Here is a 26,281-nt window from a genome sequence, read left to right as displayed (position 1 = left end):
ACTGTGGCACGGTCATGCTCGAAGAGAAAGTTCCTTCCTCAAACAGTTTTGTATTTTTACAGCAAATACAAGAATTCAGGAGTTTTGACAATTTGTTGCCATTATTGGAAGCTGAAAGAAAATTAATATAAAGTACATACCAGAGAATTAACCTTAAAAATAATTTCATTTAATCATTCATTTTCCGTACCACTTCTCCTTACTAGGGTCGTGGCGGTGCTGGAGCCAGTTCCACCTGACTCCGGGCAAGAGGCGACGTACGCCCTGAATTGCTTGCCAGCCAATCACAGAACACATATAAACAAACAGCTATTCATACTCACATTCACACCTACAGGCAATTTAGAGACTTCATAACCTACCGTGTATGTTTTTGGGATGTGGGAAGAAACCGGACTGGTTGGAGAAAACCAAAGTAGGCACAAGGAGAAAACTCCACACAGGCGGGGCCAGGATCTGAACCCTGGGCCTCGGAACTGTGAGGGATATGTGCTAACCGAACCAGTCATCCACCGTGCCGCCCATTTAATCAATATTTTTCCATTTTTATTTTTTACTCTTCACAACAGTGGTCTCACACTCCGTTCCCAACAAATGGGCATATCAGGGGCATGATGTCTAGATTTATGCCTGTGCATTTCATTTCAAAACAACCCAACTTGTGAACAACGTGTATTCCTATTCTATGTTTTTAACATTTAACAGCTGGTTACATCTTCTAAAAGCTTTGGATACATACCGAGGCTGGTGTTCAGGGAGAAGAAAAAGTACACAACAGCCACACAAGTCCGATAAGTCGTTTAATGACACAAATGAAAATGTAGAAAAGTTCAACATCCATAAATAATCTCTTGTTGCCGAATAAGCAGGTGGTTTTAGCTCTGAACTACAACAACGACAACAATTGCCGTTTTGTTGAAGCGAGGAAGACCCGAAGCCAGGAAAAGATTTACGACTGAATTTAAACAAACAAAATTTGATGCTCGAGGACTGAGGACAGAAGTAGAGACAGGACGTAAACACAGAGCAAATGAGCCAAAAGAATGACAGCAGTGAAGCTCCCCTTGACCAGCTGTGGCATGTACATAAAACTTGGAATGCTATCAGGCCCAACCTGAAGGTGTTCTAGACAAGGAAAGTCACGTGTCAAACAAAAATGTGGCTGGAGAGCCACATATATAAACAAATGGAAGCCAACTGTGACTGTTTGAACTTCAGCACTTGGGTCACATCGAAAAGAGCATAGCACAATTTTTTTTCAATAATTTTGTATTTTGAGTGAATGTAAAAGATGTGACAAAAATCCAAACACTGCATTGCGCTGACAACACATTATGCCTCTTCATAGATAATTAGGCAACTCTAAATGTTGTTAAAAATAATTCTGGTTGATCTTGGATTGACCGGAAACCTCTCAAGGGAGTACCCCACCTCTTGTCCAGAGTCCTTTAGGAATCGCTCCAGCTCACCCGCGATCTCAAACAAAATATGCACTAAATAATTAATGAAGGAATTCTGGTCGGTGATCGGACAAACTCCAAGTCATTTCCCAGTAATTCATTGTGTTGATATGTTGACCACAGTCATTTCAGCTTAATGGAGATCTGTGCAGGACTGCATGTACATCTAGTTCATCGTTCTACTGTACACTAAAGTCTGACTTGTTTTTCAACTCATTCCAGGTGGAGTCTCAAAACGTAGATATATACAGAGATATCAGACATGGGGTCACCCAAACTCCTTTAAAAAGATATTGATCGTTGAACAAACATGATGACTTGATGGTCTTCAGTCAAGTATGGAGGTTGGGGAAGTCGCCACATTCAGTTTGAAAGGAAGCAGCACCGAGCTCCTATCGTTTTCTCGCCAAAATTGATTGAAAAATATTCAGGCTTTGTTTTACCACCTGAGTCTTTCATCGAGGGAAATAGCTCTCAAAACCCCAGAAAAGGCTTGACTGCATACATTGTTAACCTCACCCTTTTGTGTGTACATGAGAGTGCCCAACCGGGTCCGAACTCTCCTGCCGGTGAGAACAAACAAAGATCCGCATAAACAACAAACACATCGTTTTGGAAGGGACTAATGTAGATAAATGTTATATTAAAAGCATTGAAAGAAAAATTGGAATTTTCATTTATGCAGCAACTACAGTACACATACTCACTGGTGATTTCTGGACGATGTAAAGTATTTTTGTCATAATATTTTATTGATTTGCTCTTTTAGTCTGTGGAGGTGGCCTCCACACCGATAGTTCTCTCACTGGGATAAATGAGTTTGTAAACTTACTAACAAAGACAAAATTGAGTTAAATTGTCCTTTATTGGTATCAAATGATCATGTGATTACATGCGTCATGTAGTTTTGTCACTATGCTCAGGGTCAAACCTGACATCATGTCCAGCCATCCAGTTTCTAGTTCGCTTGTCCTCTTTAGGGTCACAAGTAAGCTGGAGCTGATCACGGCTGAATTTGGGCTTTGGCCAAAGGTTGGGGAGCCCAGCCCGTTGCAACATTCTCATATTATAGCAGGTTGAAACAAGTGAAGGAAATAATTATTAGATAAAAGAGTCTTTGCTAAAAAGAGGAATGTTCATAGACTGGTGAGAGCGGTCATGATGTGTGGCTTAGACATATTGGCACTGAAGAGAAAAAAGGAAGGAGTTGGTGAAAAGGAAGACGTTAAGGTACACTGGAGGAGTGACGAGGTTGGATAGGATTAGAAGTGAGGGACAGCCAAGGTTAGATGTTTTGGAGATAAAGTCAGAAAGAGTAGACTTGGATGAATTGAATACGTTCAGAGGAGAGATGGTGGGTGATGAGGATGGAGCTGCCAAGCAAGAGAGCGAGAGGAAGACCAATGAGAAGATGGATAGATAGGGCAGTGGAAGTTAGAGAGGAGGATGCAGGAAGATGGAAAGCGAAAGGGGAAAAGCAGATGATGAGGAAGAAAGAAGAAGACGCAGAAAAGTTCAATGGGACAATTTCACGGTGACATCGATAGAGGCTCCTTCATTTATAGTTTGTCGCATTGCAACTGTCTTTCCATTCATGCACACGCATAATGTAAACAAAGGGAAAGAATACTTCCGAGGGGAAAAAAATATGCAGGCCTGACTGAAAAAGGCTACCATTTTCAGTGCAGTCGGAGGCAGCTGACAAGATCGAATCTAATTTGTCGCACGTTGTTTCTGAACCAGGCTTTTTTTTTTTTATGACCATTATGAAACAAGCAAAGAGGTTGCACATGGCTGATCACTTTCCTAATGCAACCGAATGTAGCTTTGTGCCACGTGTCTATAGAGATCATTAGCTGACGCTCGCGGCTTCTACAAGACGAGGAGGGCCACAAGGATGAAAGGGAATAAAATCTGATAATAAGGGATGAGAGAATAACAAGAAGAAAGATTCCTCCTCTCCATTCATTTTCTCCTTTCTTTCCTCTTAGTGCTTCAACAAACGCCCGAAAACTGCATAGAAAAAAATCACAATTCATGGGAAACAAAGCTACAAGTAAAAGTGGCACATGTGAAATAATAATGTAATTACTGATAAGTGAATGCAATGGTTTTCATCACACAAAATTTGGAAACGCAGCTACTCAGGTCCTAGAAATAGTATGTTATAGTTCTTGAATTATGACATTTTCTAAATTGTGAGTAGAACTGCGCCGGGCAACAAAGCAAGTATGAAGCAGTTCAAAAAAGGGCACTGTGGACCAACTGAAGGAGTGTTCCATTCCATCCATCCATCCATCCATCCATCCATCCATCCATCCATCCATCCATCCATCCATCCATCCATCGAGCAAATTCAGTCGTTTAAACGTTGATTCAAGTTGTAGTGGTGTCTTAAGATCACTGAGGTGAACACCAGGTCGATCCAGTTCTATGCGATCGACAAGAGTGACGGATTTACTCGTATAGCATGCCCGATTAGATCTCATATAATGCTCAATCTGGACTTTTCTCCTGTCAATCAAATTACCTTTATGAATATAAAATCTGACTAAGATTACAAGGAATGATGGCTCTGAAGAGTAAATGAATTAAAAGAACTATTTTGAAATGTCGTGACCGAAAGAACAAGATTCCGGATACGTAACGAGTTTCCTCCGCAGGGTGTCCGAGCTCTCCCTTAGAGATAGGATGAGAAGCTCGGTCATCCGGGAGGGGCTCAGTGTCAAGCCGCTGCTCCTCCGCATTGAGAGGAGCCAGACGAGGTGGCTGGGGCAACTGATCCGGATGCCTCCTGGATGCCTTCCTGGTGAGGTGTTCCGGGTACGTCCCACCGGAAAGGGACCCCAAGGACGACCCAGGACACGCTGGAGAGACTATGTCTCTCGGCTGGCTTGGGAACGCCTCGAGATCCTTCCGGAAGAGCTGGAAGAAGTGGTTGGGGAAAGGGAAGTCTGGGTATCCCTCCTGAAGCTACTTCCCCCGCAACCCCCTCGGAGAAGCGGTAGATGATGGATGAATGGATGGATGGATTTTGAAATGTCTCATTATAATGTGTGATTGCTTCCCTCCAAAATATCCCAAATGTCTTGGATTTCTCAAGGCATGACATCATCTTTATTGGCATTCCGACCCCTCTCTGGGTGCTTCTATGAAAGTGAATCACCCTTTCACTTTTTTCCCGCCTCCCACTGTTGCTGCCTCCCTCTATCACAGCCGAGTCATTGTGACACGCCTCCGAGTGTCTGTGGTTGCCATCTCCTACATCTCAAGGTGCTAAAACAAGAGGCCTTCTAAGGTCATGAGTAAGAGCAGACATTATTTAAGTTTTGATTTAGGGTAGAAAAATAAAGTTTTGAATCATGTTTGAGCCCCCTCTACTTCGAAATTCACACCTTTCTTTGCTCAGGTTCCCTAATTAGAGACTGGACACAACAAGACTGGTGGCTGTACAGTCCTTTTAGCAACAAAATGAAAACAGATAACTGAAAAGGGTTATTCTTAAGGTTTACACAAAATCATTCCTTACGTTTTCTTCCGTCACTGTTGTCATGACAACACCTCACTTTGGGCCTGATCTACTCATACAGCAAATAGCTGGCACTATGTTTCACATTACACGCTCCGTTAGCGACAGGTTTAAAAGCGGTGGTAAAAGTCCAGGGGTGGCATGGTGGCTCATCTGGAAAGCGTTGGCCTCACAGTTCTAAGGACCAAGGTTTACTCCTGGCTCCGCCTGTGTGGAGTTTGCATGTTCTCCCCCGTGCCTACATGGGTTTCCTCCGGCCACTCCGGTTTCCTCCCACATTCCAAAAACATGCAACGTTAATTGGACCCTCCAAATTGCCCCTAGGTGTGAGTCTTTTGTCTCTGTGTGCCCTGCGATTGGCTGGCAACCAGTTCAGGGTGTACCCCGCCTCCAGCCATTTCACAGCTGAGATAGGCTCCAGCACTCCCCACGACCCTCGTGAGTATAAGCGGCTAGGAAAATGGATGGATGGATGGTAAAAGTCCACTTCAAGTACCTCTGATCAGTTCTACAATCTATGTTGTGTCTTGGAGAGGACTCCAAGTGCAAAATTAAGTGTGAACACTGCAAAATAGTGAATGTATCTTATTACTTGTGGAAACATCTTACTGTACTTACTGTACTTTGACTTTTTCTCCTAAATATTCAGCAAGACCAAAAGTCATGCAAGATCATATTTTTAGGATCTTATCAAGTCAGTTCATACTAGTTCTATTGGCAGATTGTCAGAGTAGACCTTTTATGCCTAAACTAATTGACAACAAAGTTTCCAAAGGAACAGATATGATTTGATTAGATTAATAAAGTGGCACGGTGGCTCAGCTGGTAAAGCATTGGCCTCACAGTTCTGAGGACCCAGGTTCGATCCCGGCCCTGCCTGTGTAGAGTTTGCATGTTCTCCCCGTGCCTGATTGGGTTTTCTCTGGCCACTCCAGTTTCCTCTCACATCCCAAAAACATGCAACATTAATTGGACATTCTAAAATGCCCCTCGGTGTGATTGTGAGTGCGCCTGTTGTCTGTCTCTATGTGCCCTGCGATTGGCTGGCAACCAGTTCAGGGTGTACCCCGCCTCCTGCCTGTTGACAACTGGGATAGGCTCCAGCACTCCCCTCGACCCTCGTGAATATAAGTGGCAAAGAAAATGGATGGATGGATAGATTTGTATAATAAATTACTGTATTTTAGAACCAGCTGTGGAGTATTACAAGCGAATGTTAAATATGATGTAATCCCTTTGCATTTGCGTAAATGAACCACAAAAGACACCTTGGAAATGTTTTAAATCATAGGGAAAAAATGCATGATGTTCTTCACTGTCGTGCAAGTGCAGAAATACATTATTACAAACATTGTTAATATAGAAAGGTGAAAAACATTACTGTGAAGGTGATTCATTTCACTTTTCATAAAATCTTGAATTTTGCTTGAGATTATGGGACGTCGCAGGGCAAATTTTTGTTGCATCTCCGGGCCATGGTGATATTACAATCAGCCAATCCCGTGCCAGTTTCAGAGGATAACATGGTTAATGATGCATCTGTTCATGCATTGAAAGTTATCTAGTAATTGTTACTTCTAATTTTGAGAGCGATGTTTGTTATTGATTGAATGAAGTCATATTGCACAGCAATTCATAGTTGTGGTGCAAATCTGACTCCAAAAAGTCACAGAAAGTGATTGACTTAGCTACACCAGTGAACGACAACGATGAAAAGAAAGCTAATGGATGTCTTATTTCAAGCTCATTTGTGTCATGGGCCACATTGTAGTTATAGTTTCCCTCAGAGGGCCATTAGGGCTGTGAAACCGTACAAATGTTTAATCGCCTCCTCATATTACTCCATAGACACAAAAAATGCATGAATAGCTACTTTTGAAATCAGTCATCAAGGACAGTACTTTGTTGAACTATTGAGCAAGTGGCTACAAGAAAAGGTTGTGAGAATTTAAAAAATTGCTTTCACTGTTTGAACCATATAATTCATTCTTCTTCTTCTTCTCCTTTCGGCTTGTCCTGTTCGGGGTCGCCACAGGGTGGCATCTTTTTCCATCCAACCCTATCTTGTGCATCTTCCTCTCTAACACCCACTGTCCTCATGTCTTTCCTCACAACATCCATCAACCTTCTCTTTGGTCTTCCTCTCGGTAGTTTGCCTGGCAGCTCCATCCTCATCCACCTGCTCCGTACTTTCACTGCATATCACGATATCATCTGTGAACAACATGCTCCAAGGGGATTCCAGTCAAACCTCATCTGTCACATTATCACAGCAAACAGGAAGAGGCTCAGAACTGATCCCTGATGCAGTCCCACCTCCACCTTAAATTCTTCAGTCACACCTGTGGCACACTTCACCACTGTTCTGCTGCCTTCATACATGTCCTGTACTATTTTAACATAATTCTCTGCCACCATATAATTGATTACGTATGACAATTTGAAATGTTGAGAGATTTTTGCAGGAATCACTGAAGTTCACACACACACATGATTTGCTTTTACAGGCCACCTAAAATGATTTAGCTGGTTGGATCTTTCCCCCGGGCTTTAGGTTTCATGCCTGTCTTTTTTGTTTGGAGACAATAACATCTGCAGAAATACTTGTCAGTTTCTTCTGGGGTGAGTACCTATGCTACATTTGAAGTTTTGACGGACGAAATGTTCTTTTTGGTTGGTACAGTGCAAATTTGACTTCAAATGTTACAGCAAGTGCTGGCGAGCACATGCAAAATTACTTTGCGTATTAACTATTTTCGTGCTCTAGGTGAAGTATTTTGGTGAAAATATCAGTGAGTGTCTCAAGCAGCAGCTGGTATTGTCATGAGCCAGCGGCATGGGGTGGGACCCAAATGCAGGACTCCGAGACAGTGACATGGTTTTTTCGAGACAGGTTCAATACCTGGCAGAGGTCATACACAGGTAGCAGTCCAAAAACATGAAAACGAGGTCCAATAACTTCAAGGCAAAAACAAGACGTGACTCGACTTGGCTGTGGTGGCACAGGAATGCTGGGACATGGTACCAAGGAATATACTCACAAGAAGCTTGTAAATTTAGGCTCCACTTGCACAACGAACTGACCAACTAAGAAACGACACCCAAGGCTTAAATACATGACATAATTATCCTCATCAATGCAGCAGTTACTCATGATTCATTGATACCAGGCAGAAATGCCTGATAGGACTCCTTCCTCAGCTTGACGGCATCCCTCACTGTTAGTGTCCACCAACAGTTTTACCCATTGCAGCCACAACAGGCACCAACCACCTTATTTAAATATCCATCCATCCATCCATCCATCCATTTTTTAGCTGCTTATCCTCACCAGGGTCCTTGGATTGCTAGAGCCTATCCTAGCTGTCTACAGGCAGGAGGCAGGGTACACCCTCAACTGATTGCCTGCCAATCCCAAGACACAGAGAGACAAACAGCTGCACTCACAGTCACGCCGAGAGGCAATTTAGAGTGCCCAATTATTGTTGCATATTTTTGTGACGTGGGAAGAAAGCGAAGTGCCCGGAGAAAACGCAGGCAGGGATGGAGAAAACATGCAAACTCCACTCAGGCGGGTCTGGGATTGAACCCGGGACCTCAGACCTGTGAGGCAATCGCTTTCCAGTTGAACCACCGTGCTGCCCATTTAAATATCAGATAGTCATTTAAATATACATTTCAGATCAGCATATGTTAGACATCATCGAAAAGCTCAGACATTACAACTTCAGAATCTACTGTATCGATAATTTAAAATGTCCCTTGGGAGAGTGGTTGCTGATTTTCTCACGGCTGGCCACAAATCACAATCTAAAAAACAAGAAGACCTCATTTGGAGCTGTACAATGACGACGTAGCAATAGTAAGAGTTTGATATGAGGCCAGAGCTCTGGCACCTCAGCTGTGGTGTATCTAGTAGAGGAAATATAATCAAATTGCCTGTAGGTAGGTTTGGATCACATGAGACCAATATATTGTTTAAAACAAGCAACTAATCATTGCTATAGCAACAGTGATCTCACCATTACAGAAGGTGTTCAATTTATCCTGTTGCTACACAGCAGATGTTTCTCAGTTATACAACTTTTGATCCTGACAAAGTCAGTTCAACAAACTGTTTTTTCTCACCTTATGATGACATACATGACCAGGAAGTTCCCCACCAGGCCGATGACACAAACGATCATGTAGACCACCACAATGGTGACCCTCACTCCGGTCGGCAGCAGGGCGTCGGTGTCGTTGTAGGCGCTACTGAAATTGTGCTGGAAAAGCGAGTCGTTGTAGAGCTGGAGGTGACTCAGCTCGGCCAGCAGGAGCTCGTCGGGGAAGTCCATGTTCGGGGCGGGTCAGAGGTCACCGGGTGAGGAGATGCCCACTAATTCATCAATTTAACCTGAGGACACAAAGAAGACTTTGACTCTCTGTCTGCTTGTCAAAATCTATAAAACTAGACTGTGTGTGTGTATGTGTGTGTGTATGTGTGTGTAAGTGAAATATTTGGTGAAATATATACGTATACACACACAAGCGCGCGCGCGCACACACACAAACTGTTGACAATTGGAGGGGGAAGCAACACACATCTTTGCATGTCATACTTGTAAGCCACTGTAATATGATGTGTATAAACACTGCACTTAAATATTTAGAATTTTTCAAATGTATTTTTATTTTATTTATTTTAGTTGAATGATGGGAAAAAATTACCAATTTTATTCATAGTTCCTTTCAAATGTATTGTCCTGTACACACACACACACACACACACACATAGATAGATAGATAGATAGATAGATAGATAGATAGATAGATAGATAGATAGATAGATAGATAGATAGATAGATAGATAGATAGATAGATAGATAGATAGATAGATAGATAAAAACTGAAAGGTACTTAAAAATTGGACTGTAGGGTACATTTAAAGTGAAAAAAGTTCTGTATTGTTTGGAAATAAAATTGAAACAGGCCTTGTGCAACATTCAAATCTTGGTTGCAATATGTTTGATTTCATATTTTCATTTTTGTAAATTGTACTGGCATATAGTTTTGAGATTCTTTTCCATTCTTACAGTCTAGATTAATGCAGAATACCACTCGTGATGTTCATACCAAATTTGGAGAATAACTGATTTAGACACGAAATATTACTTCCAATTGTCCATCGTTTATATACTTGGACCTCAATCAAACAGGAACATTTGATGTTATTTTTTTCTTATATGCATTTCAAGTAAAGTGCATAAACAGGGTTCTTTGGAGTACTATGGTTATACCAAGGAAGTTAGGGTGTGGTGGGTCCATCCTAGAGTCTTACACAAAGCATCATTCAAACCAGGACCGGCAAAGGTTGGTTGTGAAGAAACATGAAAATGTGGGGGTTCTACTGTATACTTCTTGCTCTCCCGGATCAGCTGCTGCATCAACACCTCAATTTCGCGCCACAAAACTGACTATCCCCCTCTCCGATCATGAATATTCATCAAAACCTTAATTGCGGCTGCAGCAACCCCGCGGTGACTGCCAGCCTCAATACATGGGTGCTACATATGCATTAATTCAGCAACCCTTTTTTTCTGCATTCCCCCCCCCCCCCAACGCTGCTTCTTCATCCACATCCAGACACTGCCAGTGGATAAGTAAGGTGCATTAGTGCAACTCAATGTGTTCCTTTTATAATCAAAGATGTTCAATAAAGTTATCCCTCTCTTGGGCAGAAGGTGTCACACTTTAAACTAATACATGTTCACTACTGAAGGGTAGTCAAAAATATTGTGTGCGCATATGTATGTAGTATTGCCAAATACAGCCCCGAGAAGTATATTCGTGTTTTTTTTTTGTGTGTGTTTCCTTTTGACAAAGTTGTCATCTTTACGTGCATCAACACAGAAATGACCTTCACATAAACCCTGAAAGTACAACACTATCTTATCATATGACTGGTTTTCATTTTTTTTCCCCGAGTAAAAAAAATAAAAAATACACACAAGAAGACCACGTTGTCATGATCCTGCCGCTTCAGCACGAGCTGTGCAGCTGCGCTGATTGGGAGGCACACACCTGTGCCTCATGAGGCCTGATCATCCCCCGTATATATAGGACCCGGTGACGACTGGCCCTCCGCCAGTTCGTTGAGCTTTATGTCCCGTTCCAGCACTCTCGTATTCCTGACTGAACCTGTGTGTACTGACCTCCGTCCGTTCTCTGACCAACCCTGTAAGCCTGACTCCTTGACACTTCTGCCTGCGTTGATTGTTTCCCCGTGTACCGACTCCTGCCTGTCCGCTCATCTGCTCTCTCGCCCGACGTCACAACTACCACTGCTGCACCGGACTGCTGGCTGGATCCCCGACCTCTGCGTACAATAAACGTGTCTCTTCTTGAACTACCTTGCGTCTTCCGAGTTCCTGCATTTGGGTCCTACCTCTCGTTCCGATGGGACGTGACACACGTCTGTGTGGGAAATTCACGACATCTATGCTGTCACAACATGTTCCGGGAAGCATTATTTTGCTCACAGTGACACTGGAATTCAAACAGGAGGTCAGTCGTTTAAAGAGAGAGTCTCTCATCTCATTATAAACAACAAGTGGTAGATTCATCTGCTATATGCAGACCAGATGATCAAACCCTGAAAAGCGAACGGCTGGCTTCCTGTGAATTGGACGCTAAAGAACATAACTATGGGTTGATGACATTATTCTTCTGGTACCTGTTTGGGTTTTCTCCAGGTATTTTGACATTTTTCCAGGGGAGATTAAATTGAGGGCTCTAAATTGCTTGTAGGTTGTGAATGTGTGTCCAAAAGGTTGTCTGTTTGTATGTTCCCTACAATTAGCAGCTCATGGTGTACCCCGCCTCCATCTTGAAGATTAGATTTGAGACTACAGTACTCCCACGGTGCAATTGTGGTTAGGAAATCTGCCTCACAGTCCAGAGGCCCCGGCATTGAATCTCGCCTCAGCCCCCTTATGTGGCATTTACATGTTTTCGGTGTGCTTCCTTAGGTTTTCTCTCCATATTATTCCCCCCCATATTCTCAAAATATATACCTTTTTGTTCAATTATTGAATCTAAATTGTTGACAGGTGTGAATGTCAGCTTGGTATATTGACAAACGTGAGTATACCCCTCTCAATTTTGCATATATTTTATATCTTCCAAGGGACAACACTGATGAAATGATACTTTGCCACAAATTGAAGTAGTCAGCATTTAGCTCGTATCTCCTTCTTCTTCTTCTTTTCCTTTCGGCTTGTCTTGTTAGGGGTCGCCACAGTGTGTCATCTTTTTCCATCAAAGCCTATCTCGTGCAGCTTCCTCTCATCCTCATGTCCTCCCTCACAACATCCATCAACCTTTTCTTTGGTCTTCCTCTCGCTCTTTTGCCTGGCAGCTCTATCCTCAGCACCCTTCTACCAACATACTCACTCTCTCGCCTCTGAACATGTCCAAACCATCGAAGTCTGCTCTCTCTCACCTTGTCTCCAAAACATCCAACTTATGGCTGCCCCTCTAATGAGCTCATTTCTAATCCTAACCAACCTGCTTACTCCGAATGAGAACCTCAGTGTCTTCATTTCTGCTACCTCCAGTTCTGCTTCCTGTTGTCTCTTCAGTGCCACCGTCTCTAATCCGTACATCATGGCCGGCCTCACCACCGTTTAATAAACTTTGCCCTTCATCCTAGCGGAAACTCTTCTGTCACATAAAACACCAGACACCCTCTGCCAACTGTTCCACCTCGCTTGGATCCATTTCTTCATTTCCTTACCACACTCTCCATTGCTCTGTATTGCTGACCCCAAGTATTTGAAGTTGTCTGTACAGCCTTCTTTATGTAGAGTAACATTATCTATTTTATAACAACATATATCATATCTTTCTGATCTGCAGAGAGTTCTTTTCCATTAGGTACCAAAGGGAATAATGCTTTACCTTCTTCACAGCTGAAATATTGTAACATTAATGATTCACATAACCCCGGGGTGAACTGGGTGAGGGCATGGGGGGTTTTTACCTTTTAGCAAAGTTCTTCAGTGTTTGCCTATAAAAATATATGGAAAAGCATTTAGTAAAACCTAAAGGATATATTCAATTGGGTGATACAGTACACAGTAATATATGATGTGCCTGAATTAGCTGGCAGCCAATCCTGGCCAGGGTATACCTGTCTCACGCCCAAACTCAGCCGGTATACTCAGTTCCAGCTCAGCCACAACTCAAATGAGGACAAACACTGTAGAAAAATAAATGGTTGTCCTGCCCATATAAATTTTAGTAAGTGCCAGGAACTAAAAGTGAATTCATTAGCAGAAGGAATTAAGAAAAAGCCTCTGCTCTTTTGTTATCTCAACCAATGCTCTTGTTTGGAAATGTTCCACTGCTCTGTGGGTGCCAGAGGAGTTCCTTTTAGTCAAAATGTTGCTTGGCTGGCAAGGACAGTATAAACCAAGTTGTGGAGGAGTGTGGAAGCATTTGAACCAACCATGGTCATGTTCCAACTCCTCACAATATTTGCGTTACTGTGGCCACACAGTCGAGTAATAGCAACCCGAGTGTTTGGAGTGTCTTTCTAATGTTTACTTTGTGGTTTTTATTTACGGCATTGTCACAAAATTCAAACACTCAAGTGTTTTCAAAATTTAGAATTCCACCAAACTTAGTGGTTAGTGCATCTGTCTCTCAGTTGAGAGGTCCAAGGTGAAAACCTTAGTCCAGAGGTGAAGAAGGTCAGCAAGACACGGTGAGGCAAGGTTATCTATGGCGTTGAATGTGCAGATCAGTATTTTATATTGGATGTGCAAGAAGAATTAATGCAGGACCGGAGGAGTGTGCTGTGTGTGGGAGTCCTTGTAATATCAATGGCAGAGTTCTGGAGAACGTGTAGTTTTTGTAGTGATTTGTGGGGGAAAGAAAAAAAAACAGAAAGAAGTTTCAATAATCCAGGCGGGAAGTGATGAAACCATAAACAAGGACAGCAGCAGTGTGGGAGCTGAGAGATGAACGGAGGAAGTTTTGTAAGTGAAAGTATGCAGACTGGGTGATGTTGAGTGCGCTGTTGAGGATGACACCCAGACTTTTAACCTGAGGGCAGGGGAAAACAGAGGAATTATCAAGTGGTAACGTAAAAACTCAATTTTGGCTAGCCTGGACTTGGAATTTAGGAGTAGGGTTTTAGGAAGGGAGTCCAGTGGGAGAATCAGGGTGAACGCTGCCTTCGAGTTGCCCTGGTTTTTGTGGATTCGGGTTGCGTAGTACATACAGTAGAGTTGACTGAATTAAAAAGTCTTTGCAGTGGTCAAGATCATGATTGTAAATATGCTTGTGTGTACGGAAGCCGATTTTCTTAAGGACGCATTTGACTTGACGACCTTCGGATTTTAATTGTTGCATTGCAGAACCAGGGCGCAGAGGCGGTGAGAGCTACACATCTGTTTGTTAATGATGCACGTTATGTTGAGGAGATGATGGACCTTATCATTGTAGTGAGTAACCAGTTCATCAGGGGTGGAGAGAGAGTCCGTACTGAGAAAACTGTCGATAAAAGTGGGGAGAGTTTCTGTGCTGTTTTTTGTGATTTGGTGAAAAGAGATTGCAATGGGGAAGATTGATTTTGGTAAAGGTTAGGTTAGACAAAAAAGATGGAGAAATGATGTGGAAGTATAAAGATGTACTGTAGTTAGTACACGGTCTGAAAGGGAGGGGGAATTAAAGTTGGATGAAGTGACACCAGAACTGCATACTAGATCCAGGTTGTGTCCTTTTGCAATGAGTGGAAAAACAGTAGACCAAAGTTCTTTAGACCAGATGAGAACTTACTGGAAAATGTTACTGGAGATGTCCATATGAATATTAAAATCCCCGAGGAGATGGTGAAGACAGATAGGAACAGTGAAGTCAGTTAAAAAACAAAATCTTTGTTGTGTTTAGCTGGCTAGTAGAAAACAGCAGTGATAGTGGGAGACTCCAACTCAGCTGCAACCTAAATCTTGTTATTATTTTTGGTGATTTTTGTCTTCAATTTGAGATTGTCCAGTTTCCTGGGACAAAGTGTCACTGACCCTGGCGGTCTCATTATACAACCTACGCTACATGCAGGGGTGGTCCTAGTTTGAATGGCGCCACGAGCAACACACCCTTTTGGCGCGCAACAGCCCACCACTGACATACACACACGCACTAATCAAAAACACACTAGCATGGAGTACATTTTCTTTAAAATGTTGTAAAACATAAACAAATAAGAATACAGTGACAAAGAACGCAAATATACAGTAATTCTGGAAAAGAAATCTTGCATTGCACAAATGTATGTAAAATAAAACAGAGCCCCTTTAATGCAATAATTTTGACTGTTTTCCAGCACAGTGGTTTTTATCTATTTTTATGTATTAAATTGTTAAAATATTAACTCAATACAAAATCATCTTTATATGAGAGATAATTAACAATTTCAAGATGGAACAATTTTCCCCCTATAATATGTTACGTTTCTGTTGCATTGATGAGTCACTCAAGAGATGAGAAGGAAACATTTCAGATTTGCTTCGGGTCGAGGCTCTTTTGGTAAATAAACATCGGCCACAATCAAATTCCTTTTGATCTTGTCCCACTCACTGTAAAACGAAAAAGCGCTTCACAAAACAGAACATTTACTTAACTTGAAGTTCAATTTTGGCACAATTTTTTACACCGGATGCCCTTGCTGACACAACCCTTCTCAGGGAGTGGAGGCCCCAGTGGGATACAAACCCACAACCCCTGGTTTACCAAACTAGTGCTCTAACCACTGAGCTACGGGGCCTCTAACTATTGTGACCATACCATAAAAAAAACACCATTTACTTATAAGCACGAAATTAGGAATAACGCAACAAAATCATTCTAGGAATGATGTTTATTGTCAGGGGCATGGCCAAAGCACCGTTTTGGGGAGTGCTTCCTGTGAGGGGTATGGGCAAACCACTGACCTGGTAGGTCCAACCTCTGACAGCTGTCATGCAGCTGCTGTACAATGGACACTAATTAGACCAGGCATTTAAATGGTGAATGTTTCTTGCGTTTGCATGACTGCATTTTGGGATACTCTGCTACTGTGCGTAAGTTTCCAAGTGTTGTGTAGAGCATCCACTTGTCACTGCGTATCTGCGCCTCCTTAGTCTAGTTACATTTTTGTTCATGTGTCAAGTGTTGCCTCATAGTCATCAGACTTTGCTTCATGTTTTTGGATCTTGCCTATAGCCTAGCGTTTTGTGTTTTTTTCTATTTTGGACTGCTTATTGGTATACCACCTCAGCTTGGAAAAAAACACGCTGAATATTATGTCCTCGTCTCGGAGTCCTGCATTTGGGTCCGCCCCTGTGCAGCTTGCTCATGATAGTTTATTGTTTGTGTAGTTGCGGTTTGTTTCCATGTAATACTCATAGTAGTAGGAGTAACTGTAATAGTAGTAAAAGTTAAAATTCTGTTGCGTCACCACACTTTTTTTTTTTTATTGCGTGTCATGGATTGGAACGACAGTTCTTTAATTCTGCTGACAACATTCTTTGTTTCACTTTTTACATGGACAATTTTAAAAAGGTGAATTTTCAGGAAGCAGTCACAAAAAAAAAAAAAAAATGTAATCAAAGCAGTCGACTTTTCCCTAAATGAATGTGCGCCCAAGACGGGCTCACTGCGTCTGATGAATACACCACATGCTCTGTGCGTCAATAAATCTGTCTGAGTGTGTTGTGTTTTGCAGGTTCAGTCTGTGCGTGTGTGTGTGTATGTATGTGTGCGCACACGCGCTCGCACACATTTGTATGTCTGAGCTTTGATAAATATGCATTCAAGTCATTCCAAAGTGTGTGTCCATTTAAGGCTTCCTTCTCTTCTATGACAGTGAATAAGAGAACAAAGCCACTCTTTTCATCAGAATCAGATGGATTTATTGCATTATTAACATAAAAAAATCCAATATCATGTTATTAATGAATGCAAAGTGCATATTTATAATTGTTTATAATTAAGCTTATGTGATGAAGCGTGCAAACAGGTCGCTTGTTGTAAACATGAATGGTTCAGTGAAAATGGAAGACATAGAACTGTTTAGTCTTCACCACTTCGGTTTTGGTTACATAAATAGTTACGATCTGGGTGTGATGACACTGACGATAAAGAACACACAGAAACAAATGCGCCCACGCACACGCACAGCCTTTGTTTCCACTGCTACCTCACACTAGCTTGTTATAGCTCACAATAAACTGTTACGAATACAAGCTAAGAAAAAGGAGTGAAGACAGTGAATACAAGATGTGTGAATGCAATTCCGATTGAGAGCCTATATTCAGACTACTTTACATTTTTGTTTGGATTTAAAAACCATGTAAAAGGATTTCAGTATATATATTTTTAAAATACATTCAATAAGCTTGCAGATGCGTGCTGAAAATGTGCAAAAACATAACAATTCAGGACTGAATAGTTAGTTGTACACTATTATAGACGGTAGACTCCAATGTTCTGCTGGGAGACTTCAATGCTCACGTGAGAAATGGCAGTGAGAACTGGAAGGGCGTGGCTGGGAGGAGAGTCGTTGAGGGTGCATGAGAATTCACGCCGACCAATCTACCAATCGAGGCATTCAACTGTGGGGGGTGCTTCGGGAGTATGGGGGTACCGGGCCCCTTGATACGAGCTGTTTGGTCCCTGTACGACCGGTGTCAGTGTTTAGTTCACATTGTCAGCAGTAAGTCACACTTGTTTCCAGTGAGGGTTGGACTCCACTGAGGCTGCCCCTTGTCATTGATTCTGTTCATAATTTTATGGACATAATTTCTTGGCATGATCTGTTTCTATTGGCTTCATCAAGTTGTGATGTCCAACGGGTTGGGTTGGTTCGCAAACTGAGTGTGAAGTGAAGGAGAATCAGCATCTCTAAATCTGAGAGCATGGTCCTCAGTCTGAAAAGGGAGAAGTGGGCTCTCCAGGTCAGGAATGAGATCCTTCAAATATCTTGGAGTATTGTTCACAAGTGAGAGCAGAATGGAAGTTGAGATCGACACGTGGATCGGTGCAGTTTCTACAGTAATGCAGACTTTGTATCAGTCCATTGTGGTGAAGTCAAAGTAAGCCGTAAGTCAAATCTTTCTATTTACCACTGGATTTAGGTTCTTACCCTCACCTAGGGTCACAAGCTGTGGTTCATGATTGAAAGAATGAGATCCTAGATACAAGTGGCCAAAATGAGTTTCCACTGGCCTCTCCCTTACAGACAGGGTGAAAAGCTTGGTCATCCGGGAGGAGGTCAGAGTAGACCCGCTGCTTCTCTCATAGGAGCTAGATGAGGTGATTCAGGTATCTGTTTAGGATGCCCCTTGGATTTCTCCCTCGTGATGTGTTCTGGGCATGTTCCACAAGGAGGAGAGCCCGGGGACGACCCAGGTTATGCTGGACAGACTATGTCTCTTGGCTTCCTTGGGAAAGCCTTGGGATCCCCTTGGAAGAGCTGGGGGAAGTGACTGTGGAGAAGGAAGTCTTGGCTTCCCTGCTAAAAGGTGTGTTCCAAGGGCAATAACTACAGCAAACAATATTAATAAACATTATTTAGTGAGGTGCATGCTGGTCCAACTGGTAAGAGCGTTGGTCTCACAGTTCTGAGGACAGGGGATAAAAACCTGTGTGGAGTTTGCATGTTCTCCCTGTGCCTGTGTGGGTTTTTTTTTCCAGGCACCCTTGTTACCTCCCACATCCCAAAAACATGCAATATTAATTGGACATTCTAAATTGCCCCTATGTGTGATTGTGAGTGCGGCTGTTTGTCTCGAGGCTCCAGCACTCCCGCGACCCTGGCATGGTGGATCACTGGCCTCACAGTTCTGAGGTCCGGGGTCAAATCTCAGCCCCGCCTCTGTGGAGTTTGCATGTTCTCCCTGTGGGTTTTCTCCGGGCACTCCGCATTCCTCCTACATCCCAAAGATAAGCATTCATTGGAGACTCTAAATTTCCCCTCGGTGTGATTGTGACTGCGTCTGTCTGTCTCTGTCCCTATGCGCCCTGCAATTGGCTGGCAACCAGTTCAGGGTGTACCCAGCCTACTGCCCGTTGACAGCTGGGATAGGCTCCAGCACTCCCTCCGGCCCTCGTGAGGATAAGCAGCAAAGAAAATTGATGGATATATACAGACACACACACAGAGACAGACACAAAGACACGGAGGCGGGGTACACCCTGAATTGGTTGCCAGCCAATCGCAGGACATTTAGAGTCTCCAATGAATGCATATTTTTGGGATGTAGGAGGAAAGCGGAGTGCCCGGAGAAAACCCACAGGGAGAACATGCAAACCCCACACAGGCGGGGCTGAGATTTGGACCCCGGACCTCAGAACTGTGAGGCCAACGCTCCAACCAGTTTTTTGACAGTGCCGCCCCAACGGAATATATACAGTATACAAGTTTAAAGTTTGGGGCCATAATGAAACTTATGTAAAAAAAATGAAAAAAAAAGTCACATAATTAATATATTTTGCTTCAGTGCTGTCATATCATTCTGACTGAATTTGTGCTTGACCTTACCAGAACACAAACACAATGAATGTGCACACTTTGCCTCGACTTCACACACTAAAAGTGTTTTCCACATGTAGTTATTTTTTGTGCAGGTGAGCCCATTACGTTAGAAACCTATCTTGTTTGGTTGACATATGCAAATGAGGAGCACGCTGTCAGTGAACACAACAACTGGAGTCCATACATCACAGGAAAAACAAACAAAAATAAAATGCATCACGCACACGCGTGGAAGAAGTCTCCTCAGTCAACTAGCCAGACAGACGGGTGTTGATTAGTACGTCCACAAATGAACGCAACACATTGCAGCTTTTCTCCGTCTCGCGTGCAAGCTGTCACTCAAACTGCAGCCGCATTTCTGCACACTCAACGCGACAACTGCACGGCGCGTTGACACAAGCCGACGTACTGCGGATGTCTGAAACCACCTCCCTGCGACGATCGGCGCATCCTCACGTTCTGCTGCAGCGGGCTGGATCGAGTGAAGCCCACCTCTACTAGTCTAGGTCCCGGTGCTGGTCGCGGTCTTACCTTTGCTTTACGGACCACCGCAAGTAGTTCTCTGCTGACTGTAGCGTCCTGCAGCGACGTCTTGCTCCTGCGTAAAACTGAGGAAAAAGAAGATGAAGAAGTGGAGGGACGAGTTGGTCCAGAAGCAGTCGGACTGGTGCGGATGAGGAAGAAGGAGGCAGGAGGGGGAGGGACGAAGGGCTTTACCTCGCTGATGCGGCGCATCAGTCGGGTGGCAAACCCGCAGGGGGAGGGGGTGAGGGTGTGTGTGTGTGTGTGGGGGGGGGGGGAGGGTGAGGCTGGTGTGCCGGTGGGGCGGGAGGGGGGGGCTCGGTTTGCGAGACCGAGAAGGGAGGAGATAGAGATGCACCCTCCTTCCTCACCTCCACTCTGACAGATCGATGGAAGCTCGGCATCTCCATTTCCACTGAGTGCTCGCAAACGCAGGAAAACACACGATGCTGTGGACCGTCTTAGAAAAAGAACTTGCGGCTCAATTCTAAGGGTAGAGCTCAAATTTAATCTATGATTTTATTTCATAGCTTCAATTCTCGTTTGACCCAATCAAAAGTTTCACTTAGTAAGCAATTTACAAAGTGAATACGTGATTCACTCTGAAGACCACAGACTTTTTGTCTTTGCTTCTTTCCGCTTTCATATTCATGCTCTGCTTTTTCTCTCCTTGATTAATTTCTTCCCCTTTGTCCTTTTCCTCTCATGTCTTCCTCATTATTCATTCTTTCCTGCGTCTCAAGCCGGGCTACAAACCCACCATACTTGATTGTGAGGCAGATGTGTGAAGCACTGTAATGCTCTCCCTGTTATTCTTTTCCTCATTTTTGCCCTTTTGATTGATTCATTTTTTTTCTTTTTTTTTTCTTCTGGCATACCAAATTGTCCTCCTCCTTCCTTGCTCATTTTCTTCTGTCCAGCCTTGCTGCTCTTTTCTTCTTTTCTGTTTCCTTTCAAAATACAGATGAAGATTTGTTTTCAAAACGCGACATAGGCATTTTTTTCAGATTTACGAAACTCGCGCCAAAATTATCCAGCTCCGAATGGTAGTTATCGGGATACTCTGATTTTTGTTCAAAGTGCGGTATATCGTTCTATATCAGCCAAGGAAGATCGCGTTTTATTTCAAAATGCGACATATCAAGATCTTATTTAGAGCAAAATGCGACATAATTTCGTTCAATCAGCATGCGCTGCTGAAGCAAGCAGCATCCAATCAGAATTCGTCTAGAGGGAAGTTCCGGTATCTACCACATCATCATCCAAAATGGCTGCGCCCACGTTTGAGAGAGATGCTAATGCTGAGTTTGATTTTACAGCTATAAATAAAATCAAAAGAAAGCAGACTCAATGAGTCAGATTTCAAACAGTGAATTTGTGAGTTTGAAACTGATTTCATTTTGGAGATGTGTATGAGATCGACTACCTATTTTTTTTCTGCTGGTATCCCTCGCAACCCATATTAACCTTGGTAGACTGGTTTGAAGCAGTTTACTTTCTTAATGATCTCACATCAACTTGTAAACAAAATTAATCAACTGAGTGACACAATGCCTGCAGATGTCGGATTGCAGAATCGCATACAGATACACAAAATTACAATGATGTAAACTCAGCCTTTCCAAGACCTCATACTGAACAAACAAACAGTTTCTAAATAACTGAAAAACACCTTTTTAAAAGAAATTCCCATTTTTTCATCTCCTTTTTCAACATCTGACATTAATGAGCTAATTGTGAAAATTGTGACTGGTGACTGACCCTTATTTCTGATACCTAACTCTCTAAATGTGGTGGTCATGGTCTTAAATATTATTTTAAAATGCTTGAAATGTTGAAAGGCAAATAGTTTTCATGATTGCCTATCAAAAGAAACTGATTTTTTAAAAAAAATACAGCTGCTCCTGAAGGTTGAAGTCGAAATTTGGATATGTCTCACTTTGCCAAGAATAGAATGTTTGGATATGTCTCATTTTGGAGAAAAAATGAAATTCGTCATCAAAAAACTCGGTGAATATTAAAGCCAATATTTTTTTGTAGTATGGTGTTTAGTTACTTTTTAGCATCTCTTTCCATCCCCAATAGTTAGAAACATAAATTGAGTTTATTGTTTTCACTTCAATACCAAGCCCTTTTCTCAAAATGAAAAAAATGGATATGTCTCATTTTGAAAACAAACTCTTCAGATGCAGCCTGTAAAGTCTTTGTCCAACCAATTAGAAATTATCTTATAAATGAGCTAGAAAATACAAAGTTAAAATGCTATGTGAGTCACATTATTATTTTGAAATCTGTTTCAAGGCGAGTGACATTTTCTTTCAGTCATTTATCCATCCATTTTCGAAGCCGCTTATCCTCACAAGGGTCACGTTGAGTGCTGTAGCCTATCCCAGCTACCTTCGGGCAGGACCTACCTGAATTAGTTCTCACGTGATTCCGGAGCACACAGAGACAAACAACCATTTGCTCTCAGAGTAACACCGAAGGGCAATTTAGAGTCTCCAATGAATGCATGTTTTTGGGATGTGGGAGGAAACCCGAGCCCCTGGAGAAAACCCCCACAGGCACAGGGAGAACATGAAAAGTCCACACAGGTAGGGCTGCTACTGAATTCGGGTCCTCAGAACTGTGAGGCCAACGCTTTACCAGCTGAGGCTCCAACCCTCTGTCACGTTAAGTTATAAATATGACTGAAAGAATAAGAAAACTGGAATTAGTTTACCCATTCTTGAGAAAAGTAAACAGGAGTGAAGCCTAAATGCTCCCGACTTTAATCACATTTATTGAGCAAACCGATTACAATACCTCATCGAATGGATGCACCACAAAGAGGAGGCTCGAAATGGAACAGACGGGATGCAATAACAACAAACTCTCAAAACTCCCATTTATTTCTACAAGTCTCAAATGCCGTAAGTGTTTCAAGAACCCAATAATTGCATCCACTTTAACGGCTTGCTGGAAAAAATTAGAAGATACGCAATCTCAATTCGCCCCCAGTATAATCAGGCACAATTCAGAATTTGAAATTGGCAACATATCCCTTTATTTTAACATATGGGAACGATGTAGAATTGACCACCTTCAACAACTACTGACATGCGGTGAATTGTTCAGAAAAAAAATTAAAAACAGTGACCAAAAAAAATAATCCCAACAGTTCGGAGTACCCTTCAGTCACTGGAGTTTGTTTAGCAAATAATGAAGCTTCTCAAACAAACAAAATGGGGGGAGGGAGGGAGGGAAGCAACTCTCAAAGGTTTATAAATTAATTTCATGTAAAAAAAAATAACACGTTTACCAATGACTAAATAGGAAGAAAGCCTATGTCTGATGACTGTTAGGGCACACAGAGACAAACAATCACAATCACACCTTTGGGCAACTTAGATATGTTTTTGGGATGTGGGAGGAAACCAGAGTCTTCTTTTCCTTTTGGCTTCTCCCTTTAGGGGTCATCTTTTTCCATCTAAGCCTATCTCCTGCATCTTCTCCTCTAACTCCAGTTGTCCTCATGTCCTCCCTCACAACATCCATCAACCTTCTCTTTGCTCTTCCTCTCGCTCTTTTGCCTGGCAGCTCCATCCTCAGCACCCTTCCACCAATATACTCACTCCCTCACCTCTGAACATGTCCAAACCATCTGCTCTCTCTCACCTTGTCTCCAAAACATCCAACTTTGGCTGTCCCACTAATGAGCCCATTTCTAATCCTATCCAACCTGCTCACTACGAGCGAGACCCTCAACATCTTCATTTCTGCGACCTCAAGTTCTGCTTCTGGGAGGAAACCAGAGCGCCTGGAGAAAATCCATGCATGCACGGGAAGAACATGCAAACTCCGCACAGGCGGGTCCGGAATCGAACCCGGGTCCTCAGAGCTGTGAGGCCAATGCTTTACCAGCTGACCCACTGTGCCGCTGTGAGATTCCATAATTTTTGTTAAAATCTGGACCAACAATTTAAATTGTCATATAAACCCAACCAAAACTCACTACACTTGAATTCTGGCTCCAAAACTAGTTGAAACATTTTAATGTGTAAATATGATGGCTCAATTAACGATTTTCATTGTTTCAGTCATAATGGCCCTCTGACAGAAACCTTAAGTACAATGTGGCTCGCGATAAAAACGAGTTTGACACCCCTGCTATAGACGATTATTTGGTTATCTTGTCCTTATCTCCCACTTTTGTCTTTCATGTTGCTCCCATTCAAAAATGTATTGTAACTTTAAGAAAAATCCATAAAAATGAAAAGTACCACAGTGGCATCTTAAAAACTCCTCTCTGGCACAGTAAAACTATTCTGGCAAAAAAAGGGATATGGATCAAGCTTTCTGCTTTACCTAAAGGCCAAACAGGGTAAAATAAAATAAAAAAAAAAACAACTATAAAATATAATTATAGTCTTTTAATTCCTTCAAAACTGTAATACGTGGGATGCATTTAATAATTTACATTTCATCATTTATCTTACATACTACATCATGTCATGTCATGATTGTAACTAATATAAACCAGAACAAAGATTTTTGGAAAAAATTAACAAGGTGGCATGGTAAGCAACTCGTTAGCACATCCAGCTCACAGTTCTGAGGACCGGGGTTCAAATCTCGGTCCTGCCTGTGTGGAATTTGCATATTTTCTCCCCGTGCTTGCATGGGTTTTCTTCAGTTTTCTATATGTATCAAGACTTTTTTTTTTCCCTTTTATTCTCCATTTCCTTTGACAACTTGAATTAATTTTCCTATATCAAAGAAGGTGTTTAAAGTGTGATGCATTGATTTTTTATTTTATTTTTCCCTTTTTTCTCACGTCATGGCGTGGACCTCACACTTTTAGTTTGACCAGTGGTCAGTTATATATATATATATATATATATATATATATATATATAGAGAGAGAGAGAGAGAGAGAGAGAGAGAGAGAGAGAGAGAACGTTGTATGAAAAAAACAGTATTACAGATAACAGGAACACATATTAATATATATATTTTCTCCATGTGTTTTGATTTTTTTCTTTAACTTATTCGTGTGTTTAATTGCATTAAACTGCAATACCTCCCTTTCTATTATGAATATTTGTATCTTCACATATGTTGCTTTTATGTTAGGTTTGTTGTTTGGTTTTTATCATTTCAATCTACACTTTTTTAGATACGAGTACTATCTTTTAGAAACATTTGATTCTTTCTAAGAATTCCTCAGTCATGCTGGTTCCTCATCACAGCTTAACTCACAGCTTAACAGATAATGTAACAATTTTCACATTTTCCTTTTAAAATCTTGAATGCATTAAAAACTAATCGGTCACTGATGAAAAAAGTGGACATCTTTTCTCAGTTCAAATTTATTTACATAAAAAAAATGCACACATGATCAAAATTGTTGGTAAAAATCTCAGAGGATGCCAGTCTCTCTCTCTCTCTCTCTCTCTCTCTCTCTCTCACACACACACACATAGATTCCATCCATCCATCCATCCATCCATCCATTTTCTACCGCTTCTCCAGGTTGGATCGCGGGGGAAGTAGTTCAGCAAGGATACCCAGACTTCCCTTTCCTCAGTCACGTCTTCCAGCTCTCCCGGAAGGATCTCGAGCCGTTCCCAGGTCATCCGAGAGACATGGTCTCTCCAGCGTGCCCTGGGTCGTCTCCAGGGTCTCTTTGTGGTGGGTCGTGCCTGGAACACTTCACCAGGGAGTCATCCGGATAAGATGCCCCAGCCACCTCATCTGTCTCCTCTCAATGCGAAGGAGCAGCGGCTTGACATTGAGCCTCTCCCGGATGACCGAGCTTCACACCCTGCACCACCCACCCGGATGCAATGTGAACTGGGCGGTGGCCAAAGGTGGGGACCTTGGCGATCCGATCCTCGGGTACAGAAACACACACATTATATATAGCAATGTATTGTTCCAAATGTAAAAACACAGTAATTGTACAGTGACAACACAGTGACTGCCAAAAGCAGCAAGAGAAGCAGTCATTAATCTGATTGAATTTAATTGGATTTAATTTGTATCATTTTGTTTCATAATAGATAACCCATAACAGTATGCTTAAAAAACAGTTAATGAGAGAAAAGCTCAACGGTATCTTGCATAAAATACACCGGGAAAAAAAAATGTCAAAATGAGTATGATCAAGCACTCTCAAGGTTAGAGAAAATAAAAAAGTGTTGTCACTTTGTGATTTGTCCTCAGTGT

At 42.2% G+C, this 26,281-nt stretch overlaps 1 protein-coding gene across 1 annotated transcript in view; it reads right to left on the bottom strand.

Annotated features, from left to right (window-relative positions):
• LOC133511547 (delta-type opioid receptor-like) overlaps positions 1-11,439 on the bottom strand; it is a 39,693-nt gene extending 28,254 nt beyond the window's left edge. The window contains exons 1-2 of the mRNA XM_061840522.1: positions 11,417-11,439; positions 9,118-9,385 (exon numbers count right to left, since the gene is read on the bottom strand). Coding sequence (XP_061696506.1) covers positions 9,118-9,326 — 209 coding nt within the window. The 5' untranslated portion in view covers positions 9,327-9,385; positions 11,417-11,439. The remainder of the gene's footprint in view (positions 1-9,117; positions 9,386-11,416) is intronic.
• Positions 11,440-26,281: the final 14,842 nt, after the last annotated feature.

This window comes from Syngnathoides biaculeatus, chromosome 2 (assembly GCF_019802595.1).
Source record: "Syngnathoides biaculeatus isolate LvHL_M chromosome 2, ASM1980259v1, whole genome shotgun sequence".
In the NCBI taxonomy this organism is placed as follows: Eukaryota; Metazoa; Chordata; class Actinopteri; order Syngnathiformes; family Syngnathidae; genus Syngnathoides; species Syngnathoides biaculeatus.
This window is presented reverse-complemented; position numbering and strand designations above follow the sequence as displayed.